This window comes from Xenopus tropicalis, chromosome 1, assembly GCF_000004195.4.
Source record: "Xenopus tropicalis strain Nigerian chromosome 1, UCB_Xtro_10.0, whole genome shotgun sequence".
NCBI lineage: Eukaryota > Metazoa > Chordata > Amphibia > Anura > Pipidae > Xenopus > Xenopus tropicalis.
Genome location: NC_030677.2, coordinates 188,244,219 through 188,267,912, shown reverse-complemented (window position 1 = coordinate 188,267,912; position 23,694 = coordinate 188,244,219). Strand labels below are relative to the sequence as shown.

General features: G+C 38.6%; 1 protein-coding gene across 1 annotated transcript in view; it reads right to left on the bottom strand.

Annotated features, from left to right (window-relative positions):
* Window positions 1-6,985: 6,985 nt before the first annotated feature.
* Window positions 6,986-23,694, bottom strand: part of srek1ip1 (SREK1-interacting protein 1) — a 31,625-nt gene continuing 14,916 nt past the window's right edge. Inside the window, 4 exon segments of the mRNA NM_001015999.2 lie at window positions 6,986-9,045; window positions 11,252-11,321; window positions 21,212-21,352; window positions 23,492-23,539. Of these exon segments, the coding sequence (NP_001015999.1) occupies window positions 8,850-9,045; window positions 11,252-11,321; window positions 21,212-21,352; window positions 23,492-23,539 (455 nt within the window). The 3' untranslated portion in view covers window positions 6,986-8,849.

Genomic DNA, 23,694 nt, shown 5'->3' with positions numbered 1-23,694 from the left:
CCATAGGGCTCAATGGCACTCTGCAGCTCCAACCCGGCCCAAGGAAAGTCTCCCATAGGACTCAATGGCACTCTGCAGCTCCAACCCGGCCCAAGGAAAGTCTCCCATAGGGCTCAATGGCACTCTGCAGCTCCAACCCGGCCCAAGGAAAGTCTCCCATAGGGCTCAATGGCACTCTGCAGCTCCAACCCGGCCCAAGGAAAGTCTCCCATAGGGCTCAATGGCACTCTGCAGCTCCAACCTGGCCCAAGGAAAGTCTCCCATAGGGCTCAATGGCACTCTGCAGCTCCAACCTGGCCCAAGGAAAGCCTCCCATAGGGCTCAATGGCACTCTGCAGCTCCAACCTGGCCCAAGGAAAGTCATGATACCGAAGCTTGAATGAATCCGAAACTTTACGATTTTGTCACGCTTTTTTGACGCAAGTCACAGAAAATACGCAAAAGTTGTAACCTTTAAAAAAAAATATACGAATTTTTTTGTATTCAGACCTGTTGTACTTTGATGAATGTGCCCCAAAGGGTGTCTGTCCCCCAGTGTACTGGCCTTTCACTGTCCTTTTTAAATTAACTTTTAGTTTAATATTGACACTCATGCTCAAACACTGTATTCCATTCCTCATTACTTATTTATTTTAATTATTTAACCAATCTGCAATTAACCTTTTCCTTGTCACAGCTCTGGAAACAATGCCTTGCAGCTCTCTTCTCCTATTGATTCTGTGTTGATAACAGCTGTCAAACATCTTGCTGTCAAAGAAAAATCGACTTTGTTGGCAGAGAATGGGTTAAATAGTGTATTGTTCCTAAGCTCACTGGCTATAGCCTGTAAGGCACTGGTTTAATTGTGAGAATTCTGACCAATAATAAACACCAAGACTTAAAAACCATTAGTTGTGATTAGCATTGCTGCCTTGCTGGTCTGGGGACTTGAGTTTGATTCTGACCTGGGCACTATCTGCAGGAATATGTGTTCCCTTCATGGCTGCATGGGTTTCCTGAGGGTACTCTGCTTTCCTCCCTGCATTACCAGGGTTGGATTGGGGTGTCCAGGGCCCACCGGGAGTCCGACTAAAGGGCTCTCCCCCAGTACCCAAGCTTGCACCGCTCCCCCTTCCAGCATACCTACCAACCGTCCTGCTTTTAGCGGGACAGTCCCGATATTTATGGCACTGCCCGCTGTCCTGCATTCATTGTTAGATGTCCCGCTTCTCAGCATTGCCATTTAATTGATTGCTGCTCTGCTCTGGGAAAAAAGCCCGCCCCCTTAACTTTTGAATCCCCTGCTACACTCAAGCTCACAGGTTTACCTTGATGTTTAATTGTCCTGGGAGGAGCATTTATGACAGGCAAGGGTCAACTATCTGCATTGGCAGCATCCCTCTCCTTGCTCCTGCTCACCGTGCGCTCGGTGCGCTCGGTGCGCTCTGTCTTTATATTGTATTCTATTCTATTCTATTCTTTTATCAGGCAGAAGAGGCTGCTGTCTTTATTTGTGTGCTGGACAGTTTCACCTTTCCACCCCTAACATATATCTCTCACTCCTGGGAATCTCTGGCAGAGCACAGCATGCACAATAGAAAACAGAGGTATTGCTGATCCGTTCATAAAATATATCAGATATTTAAAAGGGGCCCTTATAAGTTTGTGAACCTTAGGCTGGCCTTGTTAATATGGCTAGAAATTCTGGAAATTCTAGTGGTACATTAATATTGTTTTGCTTTCAATTGGTTAAAAATGGAAGGAAATAACAGATTTATGTACCACTGGAATTGGCCCTATTTATAACTTTGGAAAATGCACAGAACTTTTGGCATGTCTGAAGTTGATTGGTAATTTTACTGGCATGTCTGGGGTTAATATGCCCTTTATCAATTTAATGTAGTCATACTGGCATGTTTGAAGTTAATATGTCCTTTATTCTTTTTATTTAGCGATTATACTGGCACATCTGGGGCATGTAAAGTGGGTGTGGCATGTGGGGCGTGGTCACAAAGCAGGCGTGGCCCAAAACATTTTGCCGCACTACCCGTGTCACATATTTTTGTCCCTCTTTCTCTTAATGAAATGTTGGGAGGTATGCTTCCAGCACTCATGCAATGACAGCAGCATGTACTTCCCTCATCCTTAATTATGCACTGTAATCAGGCCCGGCTGGGGGAGAGTGGGCCTGGGTCGACGGCGCCCATTGGTTTTTTTTCACGTTTTCCTGCCGGCCCAGTCCAAAAACTGAGCACTACAGTAACAAGGATTTTACCATGTTATCCAGTAGAAATAAACTTTGCATTTTGAGTTTTTTCCCCCCTCACTATAGATATTGGTTCCTACAGAAAGTGACTAAAGTGAATTTTGTGTATATGATAGGGAATGTAGATTGTAAGCTCCAGTGGGCAGGGAATGAGGAACAATTTCTTTAAAGATCTGCGTAATATCAATAATGAATAATAATTTTACATTTACATTACAGGAGATAAGGGTTTTCTGCATAAAGCAACATCAGAAAGGCAGAGCCAGCAGCAGGGAACAGAGCAGAACATAATGAATAACTTAGGTACAATTATTTTTATAGTAGTCCCCATTCCTAAGCACCCCATGTTGAGTTTGGGCTGCACATGGAACAGGAACTCCTGATCCCCCCCAACAAGGAATGGAGCAAAAAAGCAATTCAGCTAGAAAGTGTCTGAACGCGGTACGATGCCTTCATCCTTTTATGTGAGCAATTACACTGATACAGCACTACAGCACGCTGATGAACCATAATGATCTCCTTGAGTGAACATGTCAGATTTCCCTCTTTCAGTAGGTGAACTACGAACAGTGATTTAGAGAGATACGGCGTACAAAATTTCTTATAATCAGCAGCGGACTTAATAAGAGGGCATTATGTGTACAAGGTTGGGAAAATTAAAAGTTTGGAGATAAATAAGCAAAATATGCTTAAAGGGGAACTATGCCAAAGACAAAAAAATTATTATACAGGTAAATTACTTGTCATATATAATCAGTTAATAATTCTCTACCATTTCTGAAATAAGTTACTCTTCATTACTCCCTTCTCCCTGCAGTAGGCAGAGCTGTTTTTTTCAAGTGGACAGTTATGTCTAATGCATCACTCGTTTGGGCTTCATAGGCAAATTTAGAGCTGTCTTTGGAACAACTGACTCTCACACAAAGCTGCATGTGGGGAGAGAGATTTCTATAGCAGTGGGTTCCAATCTGCAAGGGCAAAGCAGTGGAAAGGGGCAAATCTGATGGGCAAGGATGGAAAATGAGGATAGATGTTTATTTCTCGGATATGCCAGGGACTATAGGAGACAGAAGGAGCCATGTTTTTACCTGTGACATTATTAAGATCATCATTCTGAACACAATTTTTGCTTTGCACACACATTCATACAATCATTCAGGAACACAACTGTAGTGTGCAAATTGCAATATTAGACACTAATCACCATATTTTGTACCCCTCATATTTCCAACATATAGTGCAAAAAGAAAAAATCGGTTGTGCTATCCAAGATAGAGTCTATAATAAAGTTAACTTGGAGTGCGTATTCCTAAAAGCCATGGCTTCCGGCTATAAACATATTAAGTGCAAAATACAAAAAAGTCACTCACTCACGATTCAGTAGGTGCAAAAAACTGCCTCCATGAAGGTTTATTGGAGCAATCAGTGAGAAGGATACAGACGTTTCGGGAACCTCTCGTTCCCTTTATCAATGTAGCATTCCCTGACACCCACCCAAGGCGAACAAAATTTAAACTCCAAGGTGCGTGTCCAGGATCATACCAAATCTTGTGAGATCTCGGGCTGTTAGTGATATCAGTCACAGGTTACGTGATAAGGATGGCAGACATTGTAATAATTGTGCACCGTATAACACTTAGGGGCACATTTACTAATCCACGAACGCTCCGAAGGCGTCCAAATGCGTTTTTTTCGTAATGATCAGTATTTTTGGGACTTTTTCGTATTTTCCCCGACGTTTCGTCACCTTACCAAAATTTTCAGATTGAACGAAAGAACGTTCGTTGTGCAACGACCGTTCTTTCGTGCGCAAGTGCACTGATCGAGCCCATGCAGACATGCACTGAAGGATCAAAGTCAGAAAGGTTTTCCCGGCGTTTACGATCGTTCAATATGAAAAATTTGCAAGGAAAAGTCATGAAAAATTCGAAAAAGTCGCGACGGCGACTAAAAAGTTCAGAAATTTTAGTTTCCAATACGAATTTTTGCTGTTTGGGATTCGGATTTGTGGATTAGTAAATGTGCCCCTTAGATGTTGCCTTGGTAACCAGGTCGTGGCTCTGTCTGTGATCCTTATCACATGACCTATGACTGATATCACTAACAGCCCGAGATCTCGCGAGATTTCCTATGATTGGGGACACGCACCTAGGAGTTTAAATTTTGTTCACCTGGGGTGGGTGTTAAAAAAGTTAAAAGTTGCAGACAAGGCTCCTGAATGTCAATAGGTGCAATTGTAAGCTCTATGGAGCAGGGACCTCTTTCCTACTGTGTCTCATACCACATGGCACTTATTCCCTGTGCATTTATATATATATATATATATATATATATTTATTGTATTTATTTATTATAACACTTGTTCTCCTTGTGTGTAATTTCGTATTCTGTAAGATTGTACAGTGCTGCGTACCCTTGTGGCGCTTTATAAATAAAGTTATACATACATACATACAATTGTGCACCATTTATCAGAAAAGGCAAAATGGACCCTCTGGCAACCATGTGGAAGTGGAGAAGCCAGAAACCTAGAGGTCTGCTTGGCATCTGTGGTAGGAATGGAAATCATATGTTGGCAATATTAAAGTATAAGATAAAAAATACATGTCAAATCAGAATACTAAGAACATGACAAATTAGCTTTCGGCAACCTGCATTACAATATAATCACCTTCTGTGAGGAGTTGAGCAGAAATCTAGACCTTAAGGTTACAGTGAATGTGATTTACTTTGATTTTGCTAAGGTATTTAATACAGTACCACATAGCATACCGGCCTTGAACTTGTTTAGATAGAAAAGTGGCTTAAATATAAATTACAAAGAGAAATGATAAATGGAATTTATTCTGGTTGAACCAGTGAACTACCTCAGGGGCCTGGCTTTGGAATATTGCTCTTTGATTTGCTGATTAATGACCCTGAGGTTGGTATTGTAAGGCCCGTCTGTAAAGATTGGATCTTTAATGCTATTAACTTGGGTGCTATAGTGGCAGAGTGATATTAAACACATTCAAAAGCTTTTAGAAAATAATGTTTTTTATTACAATAGTGAGACCTCACACAGTTCAAATAATTAGATATATAAGAGGCAGATATGAACATAGCTTTGGTTTCTTGATGGTCGCTTAGGGCAATATTTGCACTTGTTTCTGTTTATTTATATATTTGGCACAAGCTGGTTTGGGCGCTCTCTCCTAGTTATCCCAATTCTCAGACAGGGAAATTAAAAAAAATTCTAATCCAAAACAGTTTTCTTATCTGAAACATTTTGAGAGCATTTTGGAATATTGAAACTCCAAACGTCTATTCATTTCTACTTTGAATAACCCTGAAATTTAAAAACATGTGAGTTACCTTATTAAAAAAAATCTGAATAAAAAATGTGATAGATTATAACTGTAACAAGCAGACTCCAACTGAGATATGTATTTTATTATTTGTAACAGGTTGAAAAGCTAAAATGAATTCAAATAAATTGAATTGACTAATTAGTTTGAATTTTGCCTAAAATCTTGTGAGCGGTTGAAGTTTTACATTAGTTTTTTAAAGAAGAACTAAAGCTTAACTAACGAAATAGGTTAGAAATGCTGCACATTATGTTTAGGGTTTGGTACCAGCCCAAGGCAACCCCAGCCCTTTAGCAGGGAAGGTATGTGCCCCCAAAGATGCCCCAGTAGCCCCCCATCTTCTTTTCTGCTGATTCCCTGCCCATGCTCTGTGCTGCTGTCACTTACCTGAGCTTAGGGGCCCACTCACATTATACTGTATATATAGAATATAAATGGCACATTATACTGTATATATAGAATATAAATGGCACATTATACTGTATATATAGAATATAAATGGCACATTATACTGTATATATAGAATATAAATGGCACAATATACTGTATTTATAGAGAATAAATGGCACATTATACTGTATATATAGAATATTAATGGCACATTATACTGTATATATAGAATATTAATGGCACAATATACTGTGGGCAGGGCAATTGAATCAGAATTTAATAATCAGCCCTGTAGCATCAGTTTATATGACAGACCAGCCTCATCTTCTAACTGATAATTTGCAATGACCCCTAAGCTCAGCTTCACCAGCTGCTCAGACCCCACTGAGCATGTGCAGTGTCCCGGACAGTTCTAACAGAACCCAAGATGAGGAGCTCCTGTCATAACTGCAAAGCCCAATATCATTACTACTATAGAGATGCTGAAAAGGCTAGTGCAGTCAGTTTATTATATAAAATATGGCATTTCTAACCATATTCATTGTTAGAGTTTAGTTCTCCTTTAAGTGTTTTTTGCTTAATAAATATTGAAAATTCATGTTTTTAATATAAGCATTGACAAATAACCCCCTTAAGGGGCAGATTTATAAAAATTAGCAAAAGCACAGAAAAAAATGGTATAAGGTCTTAAGAAAATTAAAATGATCAACTTGCCTAAAACGTGATCGCCATTGTTAATAAATCTTCCCCTTCATTTCACATCATTAAAGTAAATTGATACTTCACATCTGTTCAGCTCCTGCATCTCTCCCCGTTGTTGCCAGTCAACCATATTGACTCTCATATAAGGACATGCTCAACCCATACATTTTAAATAGAACTGTCCTTGAGAAATGGCAGTACTTCAACATAATGCATGAATAGAATTATAGGAAACGGAACGACATTCCTCTTTTCAGCGTTTTAATGGTGCGGCAGCGGCAGGAATCATCAAAAGATGCAATTAACGCAAAGAACGATAATGCTTTTATTAGCAAAAAAAAAAAAAAGACAATATGGGAACACATATCTACGCAGTACATACACAATGCCTGGTTTATTATAACAATAAAACATTGCCTACTGCAAGGAATAAGAAAAATACTTTTAATAAAACTGTACCAAAATGCATAGCCACTTCAGATTTGATTAGCACTGTTTAAAAAGCAAATACATGCCACTGATCATCATCGGAGGGAAAGGAACAGACATTGTGTCCCTACTGTGGAAAAGGGAAACCAGGTGTCTTGGTTACAAACGACAACATTTACATTTAAATATAATTAATACTTTCATTACCCTAGAGTTGCTTTCTGCATTTTCCCACCATATCAATTTACTTTCCCAAATGGAAGGAAAGGGATAATAATCACCATTACTGTTCTTATACCCATTCCGTTCATTTGCCTTCAGATTCTCCCAATGGGTGCAATGTAAATAAGGCTCCCAATTTCTCAGGCATATGGGCAAATGAGCATCATTAACATTGCTTGATAGGATAGATTTCGAGTACTAATTAGGAAATAGATCCAGGAATGGTAATGATTATGCATTAATGCACTCGCTCATGTACATACATAGTGAATGGCTTTAATAACACTAGAAAGCAACTAAAGCAAATGTATTCAGGCCATAACAAACGGCTTTATTTGAGAGCAGGTTGTAAATGTATATTTTCTATATTATTGTAGCTAAGGGTCCAGTGCTGCTAGGGATTGTTCACCTTAAAATTAACTTAGAATTTGGTATTATGAGACAGTTTGCAATTGGTCCTTATTTTGTGTTATTTGCAGGTTTTTCATTATTTAGCTTTTTGTTTAGCTGCTCTCCAGTTTGGAATTTCAGTAGCTATCTGGTTGCTCGGGTCTAAATTACCCTAGCAACCAGGCAGTTGTTTAAATGAGAGACAGGAATATGAATAGAGAAGGGCCTGGGTAGAAAAGGCAATATAAAATAGCAATAACAAGCTTCACTGAGCAATAATTTTTTTGGCTGCTGGAAGGAGTCAAAATAATTCAAAAACTATAAAATGGAGACCGATTGATTGTTAGGAATCAGCCATAACATACTAGAAGTTAATTTAAAGGTCAGCTTCTGCTTTAAACCAATTTTCACACCAATTTTCTGGTGCCTGAATTTATACCATGACTTTAGTGGGTTATGCAGAGTTTCAAATGGTTTCAAATCATTTTGGCATTAGTGTGGTGAAAAATGAACAACATAAGGTTTATCAACTTGCTGATTAGCGTTATATAAGCATTAATTTTATGATTGTATTAAGCAGTATATAAATGTATATATATATATTTTTGTCATAACATATATTACACACCTTTATAAAGATGCCCTTAGCTGCACTCAGGGCTGGACCAAAAGGTACTGGTGCCCAAGGCCTTTCACTTCTTACCCCTCCCCCCTCGCTCACCAATGGGCTGCTCCGATTGCCTATTAGCAAATGTCAGCAAAGGCAGAGTCAGGGCAGGGGGGTACACTCAGTTTCTTTTTATTTGAAGTAGTGCCCTAGCAACTACCTCCCCCCTGGTTCAGGCCCTGACTGCAGTTTATCAGCATGAAACGGAAAATCACAGTTCTCAAAAATGTTACGTTAGTTTCATGAATTACATTTGTTATCATTTACAGAAAGCTGGAATTTTGGGGGGTAATAGGTTGCCTAATCAATCTGATAGTTACCCACGTAAAATAAAATGCATGTCTTGCTTTGCACCATTATTGGCTGGGTTATAAAATAAAGTACTAAAACAGAGGCAGAATGGCATGAAGGAAACATAAATGTATTCTGTACAGTGTGCCAGGTATAACGGGACTTCTCAGTCGCTGCTGGATGACTGGGAGCTGCTGGATGATGAAGATGATGATGATGACTTTCGCTCACGTTTTTCTTTCCTCTTATCTTTTTTGTGCTGCTTCCCCTTTTTTGCTTTGTGCTTCACTCTTTTTTCTTTTTTTTGGCTTTTTCGTTTTTTTGCTTTGGAGTTGTCATCAGATTCACTTGACGAATGCAATCTAAAAAAAAACAAAAAACGCAGAAACAAAAACAGAGTAAACCAAAAACGATACTGTATTGTAATCACTGCAATGAACACTAATCAAAGGCCTAGGTAACAGGGACATACACTCACCCCTACGAAAAAAAAAACCCCAAAATATGCCATATTCCCCTCACCTGCCCAGCTTCCTTTTGCAACAAAACCCTTTAAATATAAAGAGACCAAGGTTATCTATACTGCCTGGGTTACTAGATCATGTAATAACATTGCAATGACCAAGTGCTCTTGTTATAACTTTACTGAGACTGCCAATCATGATGTCAATTTTGGAAAATACGTGTGACATGTTGGATTACTAGCAAGATTACTTGCCAGATTACTTGCAAGCAAGGAAAGACAGGCTGACAGGCTTTGGGCATGCTTCTTTATTGATACCACTGGCTTATATTTATAATCAGAATGGCCACATGTAAAGCTGAAGTTGGCTGTGCATATAATATGGACTTCTTGATTCAAAATTTGAATTTAGTATATACATTTACAGACTCACTTATGTATCTTACTTGTCCTAATTTTCTTTTTTTTCTCTCTGTACTTGGAAATTTACAATAAAGGTTGAAAAATGTAAAAATCTATAAAATTAATATAGTAGAGCAGATAATAGTCCCCACACCCCGTTTATTAATGAGACAGTGATCTAGTTGGATTTTGTGCCTTATCCATACTAGAAACTGTGAAGTTTTAGGTTAAAAAAAATGGGCAAAAATACAAGACAGAATGCAACTGAGAAAAGTCAGTATTTCTATGTACTATCTTAATATTTGTATTAAATACAATATGCGTGTATTTTATATATACTTTGTGACTGGTGTATTTAAGGATGTTGTGTAATTTACATTTTAGATACAATCAGTTAACAACAGATGCAAGCTTCAAGCACATCCGATCTAGCACACAGTTGCTAAGTCTCCTCCCTTTGACCAAGGGTATTGGAAATCCAGTCCCTTTTGTCCCCAACTGCATTTTCCCAACTTCCATTGTCCAACCTGCCTCAGGAATCCATGGCCAACTCCCTAAAATTAACTTAATGGTTATTGACCAATCAGAACTTGACATATCAACTATGCTCAGTCTTTAGGTTAATAGCATGGGTTAAGTTTTAGGTAAAGGAACAGTAACACCAAAAAATGAAAGTGTTAAAAAGTAATTAAAATATAATGTACTGCTGACCAGCACTGGTAAAAGTTGTGTGTTTGCTTCATCAAGGCTACTATAGTTTTTAAAACTAAGCTGCTGTGTAGCCATGGGGGCAGCCATTCACACTGGAAAAAAGGAGAAAAGGCAGAGGTTACATATCAGATAACAGATAAAACCCCATTATGTTCTACAGAGCTTATCTGTTATCTGCTATGTAACCTGTGCCTTTTCTCATTTGAATGGCTGCCCCCATGGCTACACAGCAGCTTTGTTTATATAAACTATAGTAGCCTTTTTGAGGCAAACACACCAGATATACCAGGGCAGGGCAATTGTACATTACGTTGTAATTACTCTGAAACACTTTCATATTTTGGTGTTCCTTTCATGTGTTTCTGCAGTTCCTGGAGTGAGGACACAGATGCCAAACTCAATGGAAGGATGATTATAAGGGAGGCAGTGGGATTATATGTAACATATCCACATTTATAATTATCTTTGTAAATATATGTTATATATTGTATTTCGATTTAGTGCCATTTTGTATTTTGCATGTTTGTTATTTCTGTAGATATGTGTTAATAGCTTTGGTTAATAAATGTATATTTTTGATTGAACTCTCTCTTTTATTAAAGAACTCTTATTACCAGGAATATTCATGTCCATGTGTATATAAGAATAAATATACATATTTACAACTCATTACTACAGCTTTAATTATGTTTATAAGATAATTAACCTTATGTAGAAGGGATAAAACGATGTGAACTGCTACCTATGGAAATGATATGATAAATGACTAATGTGAATATAATATTTCTAATGCAGTGTAACATGTAAATGTTTGATACCACAAAATAAACGTTGAATAAAAAATAAAATACAGATTTACATAAATATATCCTTGGGCAACAAGGACAACATGCTTATTGAGTCATGTATGCTTTCCTGGCACAAGGCGTGTTTAGAGTATCAAACAGCAATGTTGCCAGGAAAACTGTTCAAACAAGAAAACAAATATTTACCGTTTTCTGTGTTTCTTTAACTTTTTCTCTTTTTTCCTTTTCAGCTTTTTCTTTCCGGTGTCTGTGACATCTGTTGAGATATTAAAGGAACTTTTAGCACATAGTAGTCATGCTGTATGCACATCAGAATCTCACCTGTATAAAAGTCTCCTAAGTCAACAGTTCCTGCCATTTTTGTGGATGAATACATTTCTGGATCACAAACAATGAAACTTTTTAAATATAATCAATTAAAAATTCGGTGCCATTTCTGATAAAATCAAGTCACTCTTTGCTCCCCCTCTCAGCATCAATGTCACTTTATTCTCTCTTCATGGAGGAGTTGGTAAAATATTTTATAATACTGCCCTAAAATGTGTTTTTGAATATAGATATGGCACTGCTTTTCCATGAGTCCCTAAAACAACAAAGGAAGTAGATCATATTCTCTCAGCCTGGAGCCTGGTCTCGTGTTTCAATGATACTTTAATTATATTTCATCCATCTGTGTAAGCAGCGTATTGTTTATGGCACCTGTCACCATGCCTGTAACAGAGGGCACGAGACCAACCATTTCCCCCCAGCACCTAAACACATCAGGAAAATACGTAACAATGAATTTCCATAAACACACAGATTTAATTTTAGAGAAGGATTAGGTCATAGACAGAATACAAAACAAACACACTCTTCTGCATAATGGGAACATTTCTCACACAGTGGGAAGTCCTAACTTACTGAAATAGGAGAATATTTCAAATGGAACTGGGATTACTGAATTAAAGGAGACCTGTCACCCAGACATAAAAAGCTGTATAATAGTCCTATTCAAATTAAACATGAAATCCACATTTCTTTGTTTAGTAACACATCCATACCCATTATAAAGGGCATTTAAAAATCCCAGCTGTCAATCATATATTATCTGCCCTACCTTTACGTAATAGGCATAGAGGTGGGGCAGACTACTTTCACTTTCCATTCAGCACTTTGTAGATGTCACTGCCCTCCTCACTTTCACCCTCCCTCCTCACTGTCTTATTGTCTGGCCAGTGCATGGGCCTGGGCATCAGGTCCCCCATTCTGGAACATAAACAAGATTTTGGCATGATACAAAGCTGGCCTTCATAACAGTGTCCACAAAATGGTGCCTGCCTGCTTGCTGTGGCTGTGTAATTCCAGGACTGAAGGAAACACAATTTATATTACTTATATAGTGTAAGTGAAGTTTATTATGCTTGACTAACCCGATACAAAAGAATTAGAAATTATTTCTTAGGGTGACAGGTCCCCTTTAAACATAAAGGAAAGCAGAAAAACAAAAAAGAAAAATAAGGCATCTATTATCCAGAACATTTGGTTACTAGTGTGTTCTTGTTATTTGTGGCACTGTGGTCTGCATCTGCAATTAATGCCTTGTTAGAATCAGTTGCATAGCATTGTCTTATTACAGGGTATGGGGAATCAGTTATTCAGAAACCCATTATCTAGAAATGAATTAGGGAAAGGCTATCTCCCATAGACTCCATTATAAGAAAATAATTCTAATTTTTAAAAAATGACTTCCTTTTTCTCTGTAATAATAAAACAGTACCTGTACTTGATCCCAACTAAGATATAATTACCCCTTATTGGGGGCAGAAGAGCCCTATTGGGTTTATTTCATGGTTAAATGATTCCCTTTTCTCTGTAATAATAAAACAGTACCTGTACTTGATCCCAACTAAATATAATTAATCCTTATTGGAGGCTGTCACTGGGCGTGCGCAGGTTCAGTAGCCAAACAGATCTTGAGTGGAAATTGTGCTTTATTTTTTATCACATGCAGAAAAAAAACAGTTTTTTCAATGGTGTAATACCAACTTGTACCAGCAGGGGGTCAAGCACACTCCTGGAGCTCTATAACTACCTCTTACAAAGGCTTAACACAGACTCCCAAAAGAAACCAGTCTGCAGCTTTTATAGCCTCCAAACTGCTCTATGCTGCCCCCGGTGGTCAGCATCTACTCTATAAATATTCATTCAGAGAGGCTGCCCACCCCTTTAGGAAGTGGCTTCTCTGAGAGCTCCAGGTAAGTGCTTTATTCAACTTTACTTTATACATGCAATTGCAATGTTATGTATAGAAACAAAGTAGTTTTATGCACTCACTTTTATATACACTTATGGTAAACCTAGCTTTCTATAAGCAGTAGTTTCAGCACCATTTAAAACATACTTTCAGCACAGCTGAGGCACATGTTCCAAACAAAGTAGGCCTCAGTTTGTAACCCAAAGCTAATACTGTTGCACAGTTTGTACTTTCCACACATATATACCACATATATATACAGATTATACACATAGCTATTTACACAAATAATAAATTACTGAATTAATGAATTACTGGCCAGTAAAATTAACATTTAAAGACAAACAAACAAACAAAAAATTTTTAGCTTAATTCACTCCTTCACATATCCCCCTCCTTAAGAAGAAGGTTACCTTCTTCAAGAAAAAATAAGGGAATTTTTCAGTACTGAGTTTCCTTAAAAAGGCTTATTTTTCACTTTCAGTTTCTGCACCATATCTAGATAAATAGTCAGCATTATGGTGTTGACTACCCGGCCGATGGTGAATTGTAAACCTAAATGGCTGCATTGCAAGGTACCATCTTGTAACTCTTGCATTTTTATCCTTCATTCTGTTTATCCATATAAGTGGGTGGTGATCAGTCACTAAGGAAAACTCTTGGCCTAGAAGATAACATCTTAATGACTCTAGTGCCCACTTTATTGCTAAACATTCTTTTTCAATCACACTATACCTAGTTTCTCTAGGAAATAGTTTGCGGCTTATGTAGAGCACAGGGTGCTCTTCTCCATCAATTTCTTGGCTCAGTACAGCACCTAAACCATTCTCAGATGCATCAGTTTGTACTATGAACTTTTGCTCAAACTTAGGACTCTTGAGAACTGGTTCAGTACAGAGCATGTTTTTAAGCTTCTGAAAAGCTTCTTCACATTGTGGACTCCATATAACCTGGTCTTTGCAATTCTTTTTAGTAAGATTGGTTAAAGGAGCAGCAATTTCAGAGAAATTTGGCAGGAACCTCCTATAATAGCCAACCAAACCTAAGAAAGAACGTACCTCTTTCTTTGTTTTTGGTGGAAGAATTTCAGCAATGGCTCTAATTTTGGTTGTGTCAGGCTTTACCTCTCCATTTCCTAGAATATAACCCAAATATCTAGTTTCTGTAAAAGCTAGAGCACACTTTTTTGGGTTGATTGTAAGACCAGCAGACTTTATGAGAGACAGTACAGTATCTAGATGCTGAAGGTGACTTTGCCAATCTGAGCTGAATATCACCACATCATCTAAGTAGGCTGCACAGTAGGCATCATGCCCTCTAAGGATGCGGTCCATAAGACGCTGAAAAGTTGCAGGAGCCCCATGAAGACCAAATGGCATGGTTACAAATTGGAAGAGCCCCTGGCTTGTTGCAAAAGCTGTTTTCTCTCTTGACTCTGGATCTAAAGGTATTTGCCAGTAACCTTTTGACAGGTCAATGGTAGAGATAAATTTAGCTCCACCCAGCTGGTCAATTAACTCATCAATGCGTGGCATTGGGTATGAGTCAAATTTAGATATGAGATTTATTTTCCTAAAATCAACACAAAAACGAATAGAACCATCTTTTTTCGGAACCAACACCACTGGTGAACACCAGTTACTTACAGAAGGTTCAATTACACCAAGTTCTAACATCTGCACAACCTCCTGTTTAACAATTTGTTTGTATTTTTCAGGGGTCCTATAGGGTTGCTGACGAATAGGTTTGGCATCAACCGTGTCAATGACATGCTCAATAAGATTAGTTCTTCCGGGTGTTGTAACAAAAATATCACTGTATTTGTCAAGTAACGTGCACAATTCTTTCTGTTCATCTAGAATTAGCTCAGAAGATAAATTAATTTTACAGGCTTCAGAGCTCTCTTTGTCCAGTCTCTGATATGCTTCCTCAGCCATATCAGGTGAACATTCCTGCAATACCATCAAGGAAATATTTTCTTTCCTCTCCTTCCACTTTCTAAGGAGATTTACATGATATATCTTTTTGTTCCTTCTACCTGGAATCTGTATTTCATAATCTACTGGACCCACTTGTCTTAAGATTTGAAATGGACCCTGCCACTTAGCCATTAATTTGTTCTGCTGACTGGGAAGTAAAAGTAGGACTTTTTCCCCTGGTTTAAATGTTTGTTCCCTTGAACGTTTGTTATACCAGGTACTTTGATTAACCTGAGCATCAGCTAAATTTTGCTGTGCCATCTCTGACATTTTGGACAATTTCTGTCTCATACAATCAATGTAATCAATGACACTCTGAGGACTGTGCTCATCACTTACCCAGTTTTCACGAATTACATCAAGGATACCCCTAGGTTGCCTTCCATAAAGTAATTCAAAAGGTGAATAACCAGTAGAGGCTTGGGGGACCTCTCTATAGGCAAAAAGAAGGTAGGGTAACCACCTATCCAAATGTTTAGGGTCATCCTCCACAAATTTTTTAAGCATACGCTTTAAAGTCTGGTTCATCCTCTCTACTAAACCATCTGTTTGGGGATGATAAGGAGCAGTTCTTAGTGCTTTTACTCCAAGTAGTACATACAGCTCCTTCAAAAGACTTGAGGTAAAATTTGTTCCCTGGTCAGTTAAGATTTCTTTGGGAATACCAAGAGAGCTGAATATTTTAATAAGAGTATCTGCCACAGTTTTGGCTGTAATGTTTCTTAGGGGTATGGCCTCAGGGTATCTAGTTGCGTAATCACAAACAACAAGTATATACTGATTACCCTTACTACTCTTTTCTAGGGGACCTACTATATCCATTGCTACCCTATCAAAAGCTTTACCCACAGCTGGGATTGGGATCAGGGGAGCTTTGTCACTTTGCTTAACCGGTGCAGTTTTCTGACATACAGGACAAGAACTGCAGTATTCAGCGACTTGTTGATGAATACCTGGCCAAAAAAATCTGTATAAAATTCTATTCAGGGTTTTCTCTCTACCCATATGACCAGACCATGGTGTTTCATGTGCTAAACGAATTATTTCCTCTCTAAACATTTTTGGAACCATCACTTGCTCTTGTGTTACTCCCAATTTTTTGTTTTGTCTTACCCTCATAAGGATACGATTTTGTAAAACATAGCAAGGCTGTTCATCAGATATTTCAGAATTACTTACAACCTTTTTAAATAATGGCAGCAGACTGCTGTCTTTTCTCTGAGCTTTTTCAATGTCAATGTCCCAATTGGCTGTAGCAGGAAAGTCTTTTTTGGGCTCACTGTGTTCAGTTTTCCATTGAGCCTTTAAAAGTCTTTTTTCCCTTTTAGTCTTACCAGGCTTACCTTGTCCTTTAAACAAATCTGAAGAAAAAGGAAAAAGTTTCTCCCAGGTTCCTTCACTGGCATCAGCCTTCTTTGCTTGTGCCCGCGTAGTCACTGCTACCACAGGTCGCTCAGTTTTCTGACGTGGCAACAAACTTAGAAAATTAGGAAAGTCTCTCCCAATAATCAATGGATAAGGCAACTTGGGAACCAGTCCTGTAATCACTCTGTGGACAGTCTTTCCAATTTTAACTTGTATTTTGGCTAAGGCATGTTTTCTCTTGTCTCCATGGACACATGTTATAGTGGTGTTTCCCAAAATATGAAGATTTCTCAGCAGTCCAGCTTTAAGAAGTGTCTGGGGACTTCCACTATCCAGTAGGGCTTGTATTTTCTGGCCATTTACACATGCTTCAACTAGGAAACCACCATTGTCTCCAACAACATTAGAAGGGTTACATTTGCTTTGTGTTTTACGGCAAAATCTCACAATATGTCCAACTCTCCCACAGTTGTGGCATTTTGGATCTCCACGGTCTTGAGGATTTACTCTGAGCTGCGGCTCTTTTTGCAGAAGGGGTTTGTTTCGCACAGTAATTCTTTGCTCAGCTTCCCTTCTGGCTAGCAAAAAGTCCTCTGCTAGAGAAATGGCTTTTGTACTTGTTTCAGGACGATGCTCCTGTACCCATAACTTTACTTTATCAGGTAGGATTTCAATAAATTGCTCCAGTGCAATCATTTCAAGGATTTGCTCACCAGTTTTCCTTTCTGGCTGGATCCATTTTAAGAGCAGTTCATGCAGCTGGGCATATGCCTCCCGAGGACCATCAAAGTTGCTGTACCTGTAGGCTCTGAATCTTTGTCTGAAGGTTTCAACATTTAGCTCATACCGGTGAAATATGGCATCTTTTACATAGTCATAATCCTGAGCATCTCTGGCATTTAAACTGCTGTATGCTTTTTGTGCTTTGCCAGTTAAATACGGAGCAAGGCGTACCACCCATTGGTCTTTGGGCCAAAGGCATGTTTTGGCAACTCTTTCAAACATGGTGATATAGGATTCAATATCATCCTCAGCAGTCAATTTAGTCAGACGGAGATCTTTAAGACTTGTAGTCTCTTGAGGTTTTGGACTCTGCTCTTTCCAGGCTTGAAGTATTTCTGCAAGCTGCTTGTGCTGCATCTGTTGTAGCCTGAGCATTTCCTCACGGTGCTCCCGTACCTCTTGTTGAAATCTCCTTTGCTCCTCCTCTCGCCTTTTAGCTTCATCTTGCCACCATCTTTGCTCCTCCACCTTATGCTTCTGGTCTGATTCTATTTGCTTCAGAACCATCCATTTCAGAAGTTCATCTAAACCTGAAGGAGGTGAAGATACAGAAGTCTCTGGCTCTGGCTGCTCTTCCTGTTCTGTTATAAAAACCTTTGCAATATGTGTCTTTGGTTTCACTGTAGGCTCAGCAGTAGTTATCCCTGTGGCACCAGTCAGAAGTTCTGCTTCACTAGTTATTTCCTCCTTTTCCTCAGGGAAATCATGTGAAGGGCCTCTGGAAGAAGGATCATCTTCCTGCTTGGACATTCTGACTTTCCTTGCAGGTTTCTTCCACTCGCCTAGCAGTTTTACTCCCGCTTGTGACCTTGTATTCACTTTTGCACTTTTGCACCATCTGGGTAATTTTTGGGGATTCTCTCCAGGCTTTCTTTTTCCACATCTGTTACCCTGGCACTGCCTTTTGCGGCACTTTACTATCCCACTGCTGCCACCATAATGTCACTGGGTGTGCGCAGGTTCAGTAGCCAGACAGATCTTGAGTGGAAATTGTGCTTTATTTTTTATCACATGCAGAAAAAAAACAGTTTTTTCAATGGTGTAATACCAACTTGTACCAGCAGGGGGTCAAGCACACTCCTGGAGCTCTATAACTACCTCTTACAAAGGCTTAACACAGACTCCCAAAAGAAACCAGTCTGCAGCTTTTATAGCCTCCAAACTGCTCTATGCTGCCCCCGGTGGTCAGCATCTACTCTATAAATATTCATTCAGAGAGGCTGCCCACCCCTTTAGGAAGTGGCTTCTCTAAAAGCTCCAGGTAAGTGCTTTATTCAACTTTACTTTATACATGCAATTGCAATGTTATGTATAGAAACAAAGTAGTTTTATGCACTCACTTTTATATACACTTATGGTAAACCTAGCTTTCTATAAGCAGTAGTTTCAGCACCATTTAAAACATACTTTCAGCACAGCTGAGGCACATGTTCCAAACAAAGTAGGCCTCAGTTTGTAACCCAAAGCTAATACTGTTGCACAGTTTGTACTTTCCACACATATATACCACATATATATACAGATTATACACATAGCTATTTACACAAATAATAAATTACTGAATTAATGAATTACTGGCCAGTAAAATTAACATTTAAAGACAAACAAACAAACAAAAATTTTTTAGCTTAATTCACTCCTTCACAGAGGCAAAACAATCCTATTGGGTTTAAATTATTTTTTAGTAGACTTAAGGTAGAGAGAGCTAAATTACAAAAAGATCCCTTATCTGGAAAGCCCGGGGTCCTGATCATTCTGGATAACAGGTCCTATACCTGTACTGCAAAGAAAGCCGGAATCAGGTTCTGGCTTCCAGCGTGTATATTCTAAGTCAGTGATCACGGCCATGGAGCCCGAGATCAGAAAACATGATGGCTGCCAACACTGCAGCACAGCTCTCTATTTGTCCACTAGCTATAAGGGAAGGGGGTCTATTTTTAAGGGTTGGGTTGATGCAGTTGGGAAGGGGCAAAGGGGCCTACAGGTAAAAAAAAAACAAAAACAGGGGGTGTTTAGTTAAGCCATGGGAAATGGTATTGCTACTTTTCTTAATCATGAGTTTCCAGGTTGCAGATACCGTGCCTCTAATAAATTATAACAACAACTGGCAAAAATATTTTGTAGGAAATAATGAGTAAAAAGCCAAACAGAATTCAGAACACAAGGTCACCTGGATGATGTTTTCAATGAAGCGCTGCGGAATCTGAGAAACCCAATTACTTTTGGAAATCCACTTATGTGCATTTATAATTGCCCGGTTCTGGATGCAGTTACTGAATCCCAACAAAACTGTTGACCTTTAGATTTCTGCAAGACAATGCTGCTAGTACAGGCTGTACCGGCCTATTTGTATTATACATGTAGAGAGCTTTAGAGCAGATGCACACATTAGAAACATCTAATGGAACCTCCTTTTTCCTTTGCCGGAGCAGTCAATGCTATTAAGTGTATCATGAAAAGGCAAATAGTCCATTTCTTATAAAGACGGGAAATTGCCACAACAATTTAACCGCATAAAAGATCCGATGATCGAATAGAAGTGGCTTGAAAATTTGAAGTTATTGCATCTGATCTAACTAGGATATATTGTGTTCTTCAAATTATCGTTCTAAATACATGCATTTGGACTGATAAATACATGCAGTGATATGTTTTATAAATCTAAGTGATTACTATGGCAAATCATAAGTGCAGTTGCAATAAAATAAAAACTACATTACTTGAAGGGGTGGTTTACCTATAAGTGACTTTTAGTTTTTGACTATTATAATATTTTATAGAATGGCTAATTTGAAACAACTTTTTTATTGGTCTTCATTATTTATCTTTACTAGTTTTATAAATATTTGCCTTCTTCTTCTGCCTCTTCCCAACTGCCAAATGGGGGTTCACTGACCCCAGCAACCAAAAAAGGCTATAGTTTTATTGTTACTTTTTATAACTTGTTTTTCCATTCAGGTCCTCTTCAATTCATATACCAGTCTCTCATTCATATCACTCCCTGGTTGCTAAGGTAATCTAGCAACCAAATAACTGCAGAAATTTTAGACTGGAGAATTGCTGAACAAAAAGTGAAATAATCACAAAAAAAAAAAACTACAAATTCTAAAAGAATGGAGACCAATTGCAAATTTTTTGAGAGTATTACTCTCTACATGATACTAAAAGTTAACTCAAAGGTGAACAACCCCTTTAAGCTGATGTAATTCTGTTATATATAGTAAAGGGTTTCCTTTACACAAGTTTTAAGTACATTATTCAGTGCTCCCTACTGTACCAGATCGCTAACTTTTTTTTGCTTGCATAAAAACTTCTTATTTTGCTTGTGGTCACATGTTATTAGTTCACCTTAGACTGCTCTGATTCAGGCACTATTTTTGTTTTCTTGACAAGAGGGCCGCTACAAATCTACTGTGCATGTGTGAGCTTCTCTCCGCCTGCTGACCATGGCGACAAATGCTCGCTCCTGATTGCGAGTAATGCGCATACGCCAATATCTTACAGGGCCTACTGCACAAGTGCTGAGTCTTGGTGCAAGAGAGATGCACTTTGGGTATTTTTAATTAGTCACTGGCCTTTTTTACACTATAGGTTTAAGCAGCTGAACAGTTACACATGAGATTATACAGCGCTGCAGAACACACTACAGGTATGCCTGTATGATGACTTAATATCATTGATAGACTTTCCTTGTCCTTTACTTTTAAATGTCTGCAATCAGTTGCTAAGGATCACTCAGCAACTGATTATTATTTATACAAAATAGAATCATTTGAAACGTACTTTTCTTGTCTGCAGGGGCCCGAGCGACTTCTTCACTCTCATCTTCACTGTCTTCGGTGCTGGTACTGCTGACATCCAGTACGATGTCCCTCTGTGGATCCACACGTAGGAAGTTTCTACATTCAAACGTTAGGTGGCCAGCTGAAAGTGCGCAGAACAGATTTACAGATTTGTGCATAATAATGACGGCTGTACTATGTAGGTGCACTGTATGTTGTAAGTAGGCAAAACAAATACAGAGGAGCACAGCTTCTATAAATGATACTATATGGAAATCTGTACACTACACCCCCAGTGCCTGTATTACAAATCCAAAGCTTAGTTATTTAACAGCCTCCCAGAGCATACTGAGCATGTACAGTGCCACTGACACTTCTAACAAAATCCAAGAAGGGGAGCTCCTATAAAATCTTTAAAGGCCAAGAGATGTTAAACCTTTAGGCTGGTGCAATGAGTTTAGTATATAAAATAAGGCAATTCTAGCTACATTCATTTTTAGGGATTAGTTCTCCTTTAACAACTTTGACTAGAACTATGTTTCTATAACCCTTATTCTTAAAGGAGAAGGAAAGGTAAAAACTAAGTAAGCTGTATCAGAAAGGTCTATGTAAATACAGCCATAAGCACTCACAGAAACGCTGCACTGAGTTCTCTGTCAAAATATTTGTTGTGTCTTTTTTCCTGTGCCAGAGACACGCAGCTCTCTGCTCTCTCCTGCTCCCCTCTCCCTTAAGAATGCTAAGAACTCCCTCCCCCACCTTAGGAATGTGGATCTGAGCCAATCAGCAGGAAGCTTCCTCATAGTCTTACAAACTGAGCATGTATACCGGTCTTGGTCTCAGTGCAGGAGCGAGGCATTATGGGAACTTTACACAGCTCAGTTTTATTTTTCCTATGAGGTTTCTGATCATCTCAGCATGTGAAATATGGGGAGACTTAAGGACACTATTGAGAGAACTGAAGGTATGCCTGCAGCTTGAGATTAACTCTTTATTAGCCTTTCCTTCTCCTTTAAACCCTAACTACAAACCAATTGGCCCCCTCTGAAGAAGTAAGGGCTTTAAGAAAATTGCTCATAATTGGTCACTTCCACTGACTGGAAAGGGAAACGCTGAATGTGTTACTAAAAAGGGTTTGGGTTTTTTGACGGAGCTAACTGAAATAAAAGAAGTGTAGGATATAAGAAGAGATGGTTACTAGCTGATATTGCAGGTATGTATACTTCGGCTAAAGAAGCTGCCACACTATATGTGTATTAAAAAAAAATAAAAAAGGCATCATCCCATCAATCAAGGCTCAATAGACAGACAGAAATGAATACAGGTAGCAAGGCTCCTTAGAGGGACACAAATGGTCCCAGGTAGCAAGGTTAAAAGAGAACTAAACCCCCCCAACCCAGCCCCCATCAACTGGCCTCCCCTCACTGCTCCCTCTTAGTACAGTATATTCCATTGAAAAGTCTTCCTACTTGTGAATCTGTCATAAACATGCAGAGGTACACAGTGGAGTTCCCTGGCCTCATTTCCTGCATGTTTGGATCCTCTTCATTCACTCAACTTAAAAATATGTAGCCTTTTCATGATTTTTAATATAATAATATGGTTTGGAACAGTTCCCTAAGCCCCCTGTTCCCCTGCTGATCTGGCTGACTATTTTGAGACTCAAATAAAATGTAACAGTAGTTGCCTGCCCTCAGCCTGCATCCTCCCAATCCCACAATTCCCTGCACACATGATGTCAATAAATAATGATGAGCCACAAAAAGGGCGAAACCGGTCTGTAGTTGGGAATCTGATTAACTATTGTCCTGGCTTCAGCTTCAAACCCAGTGGGTGAGCTTTAGCCTATAGGATAAACCCATGTAAATGGGATTTTTTAAGAGTTTGGAATTCATTCCCAGAATTCCTTTTGTTTGCTTTTGTCTGAATGAGGCAGTCTCCTCAACCTAATTTATTTGTTAATAAATAATGAAACATCACAGTGCAATGCATTGTGGGTTGTGTAGTTCCTGCAGGGATTTCAAATGATGCAGAAAGAGAAGAACTGTTTTGCAGCTGGATTCCAGCCTATAAAAGTGGTATTTATTCATACTCTTTGAAGGAACAGATTAAAGTGATGGGTATATTAGGGGTTTCTGTGTTGTCTGGGGCTCTTTTACAAATTTTGGTTTGGAAGCAAGAGTTCCCCTTTAACTTTGGTAGCAAACCTTCAGGAAATAAAAAAAATGCAGTAAAATAAATGCTCCAGTATAAATGTAAATATAAATGCAAAATAACTTACGATAGCCACACTTCTTACATCCTGCTCTGATATTATCCTTGTTTACACCTAAAAATATAACAAAAAGTGGTCAATAAAGCAAATGACAAAATAAATCTGTAGTTTATAAGACCAGTTTGGTCTTGAACATCCCCTTTCAAGTATACTGTAAAGTTGTTTAAAATCAAAATATTTACATTACTTTACATTTTAAATTTGAGTGT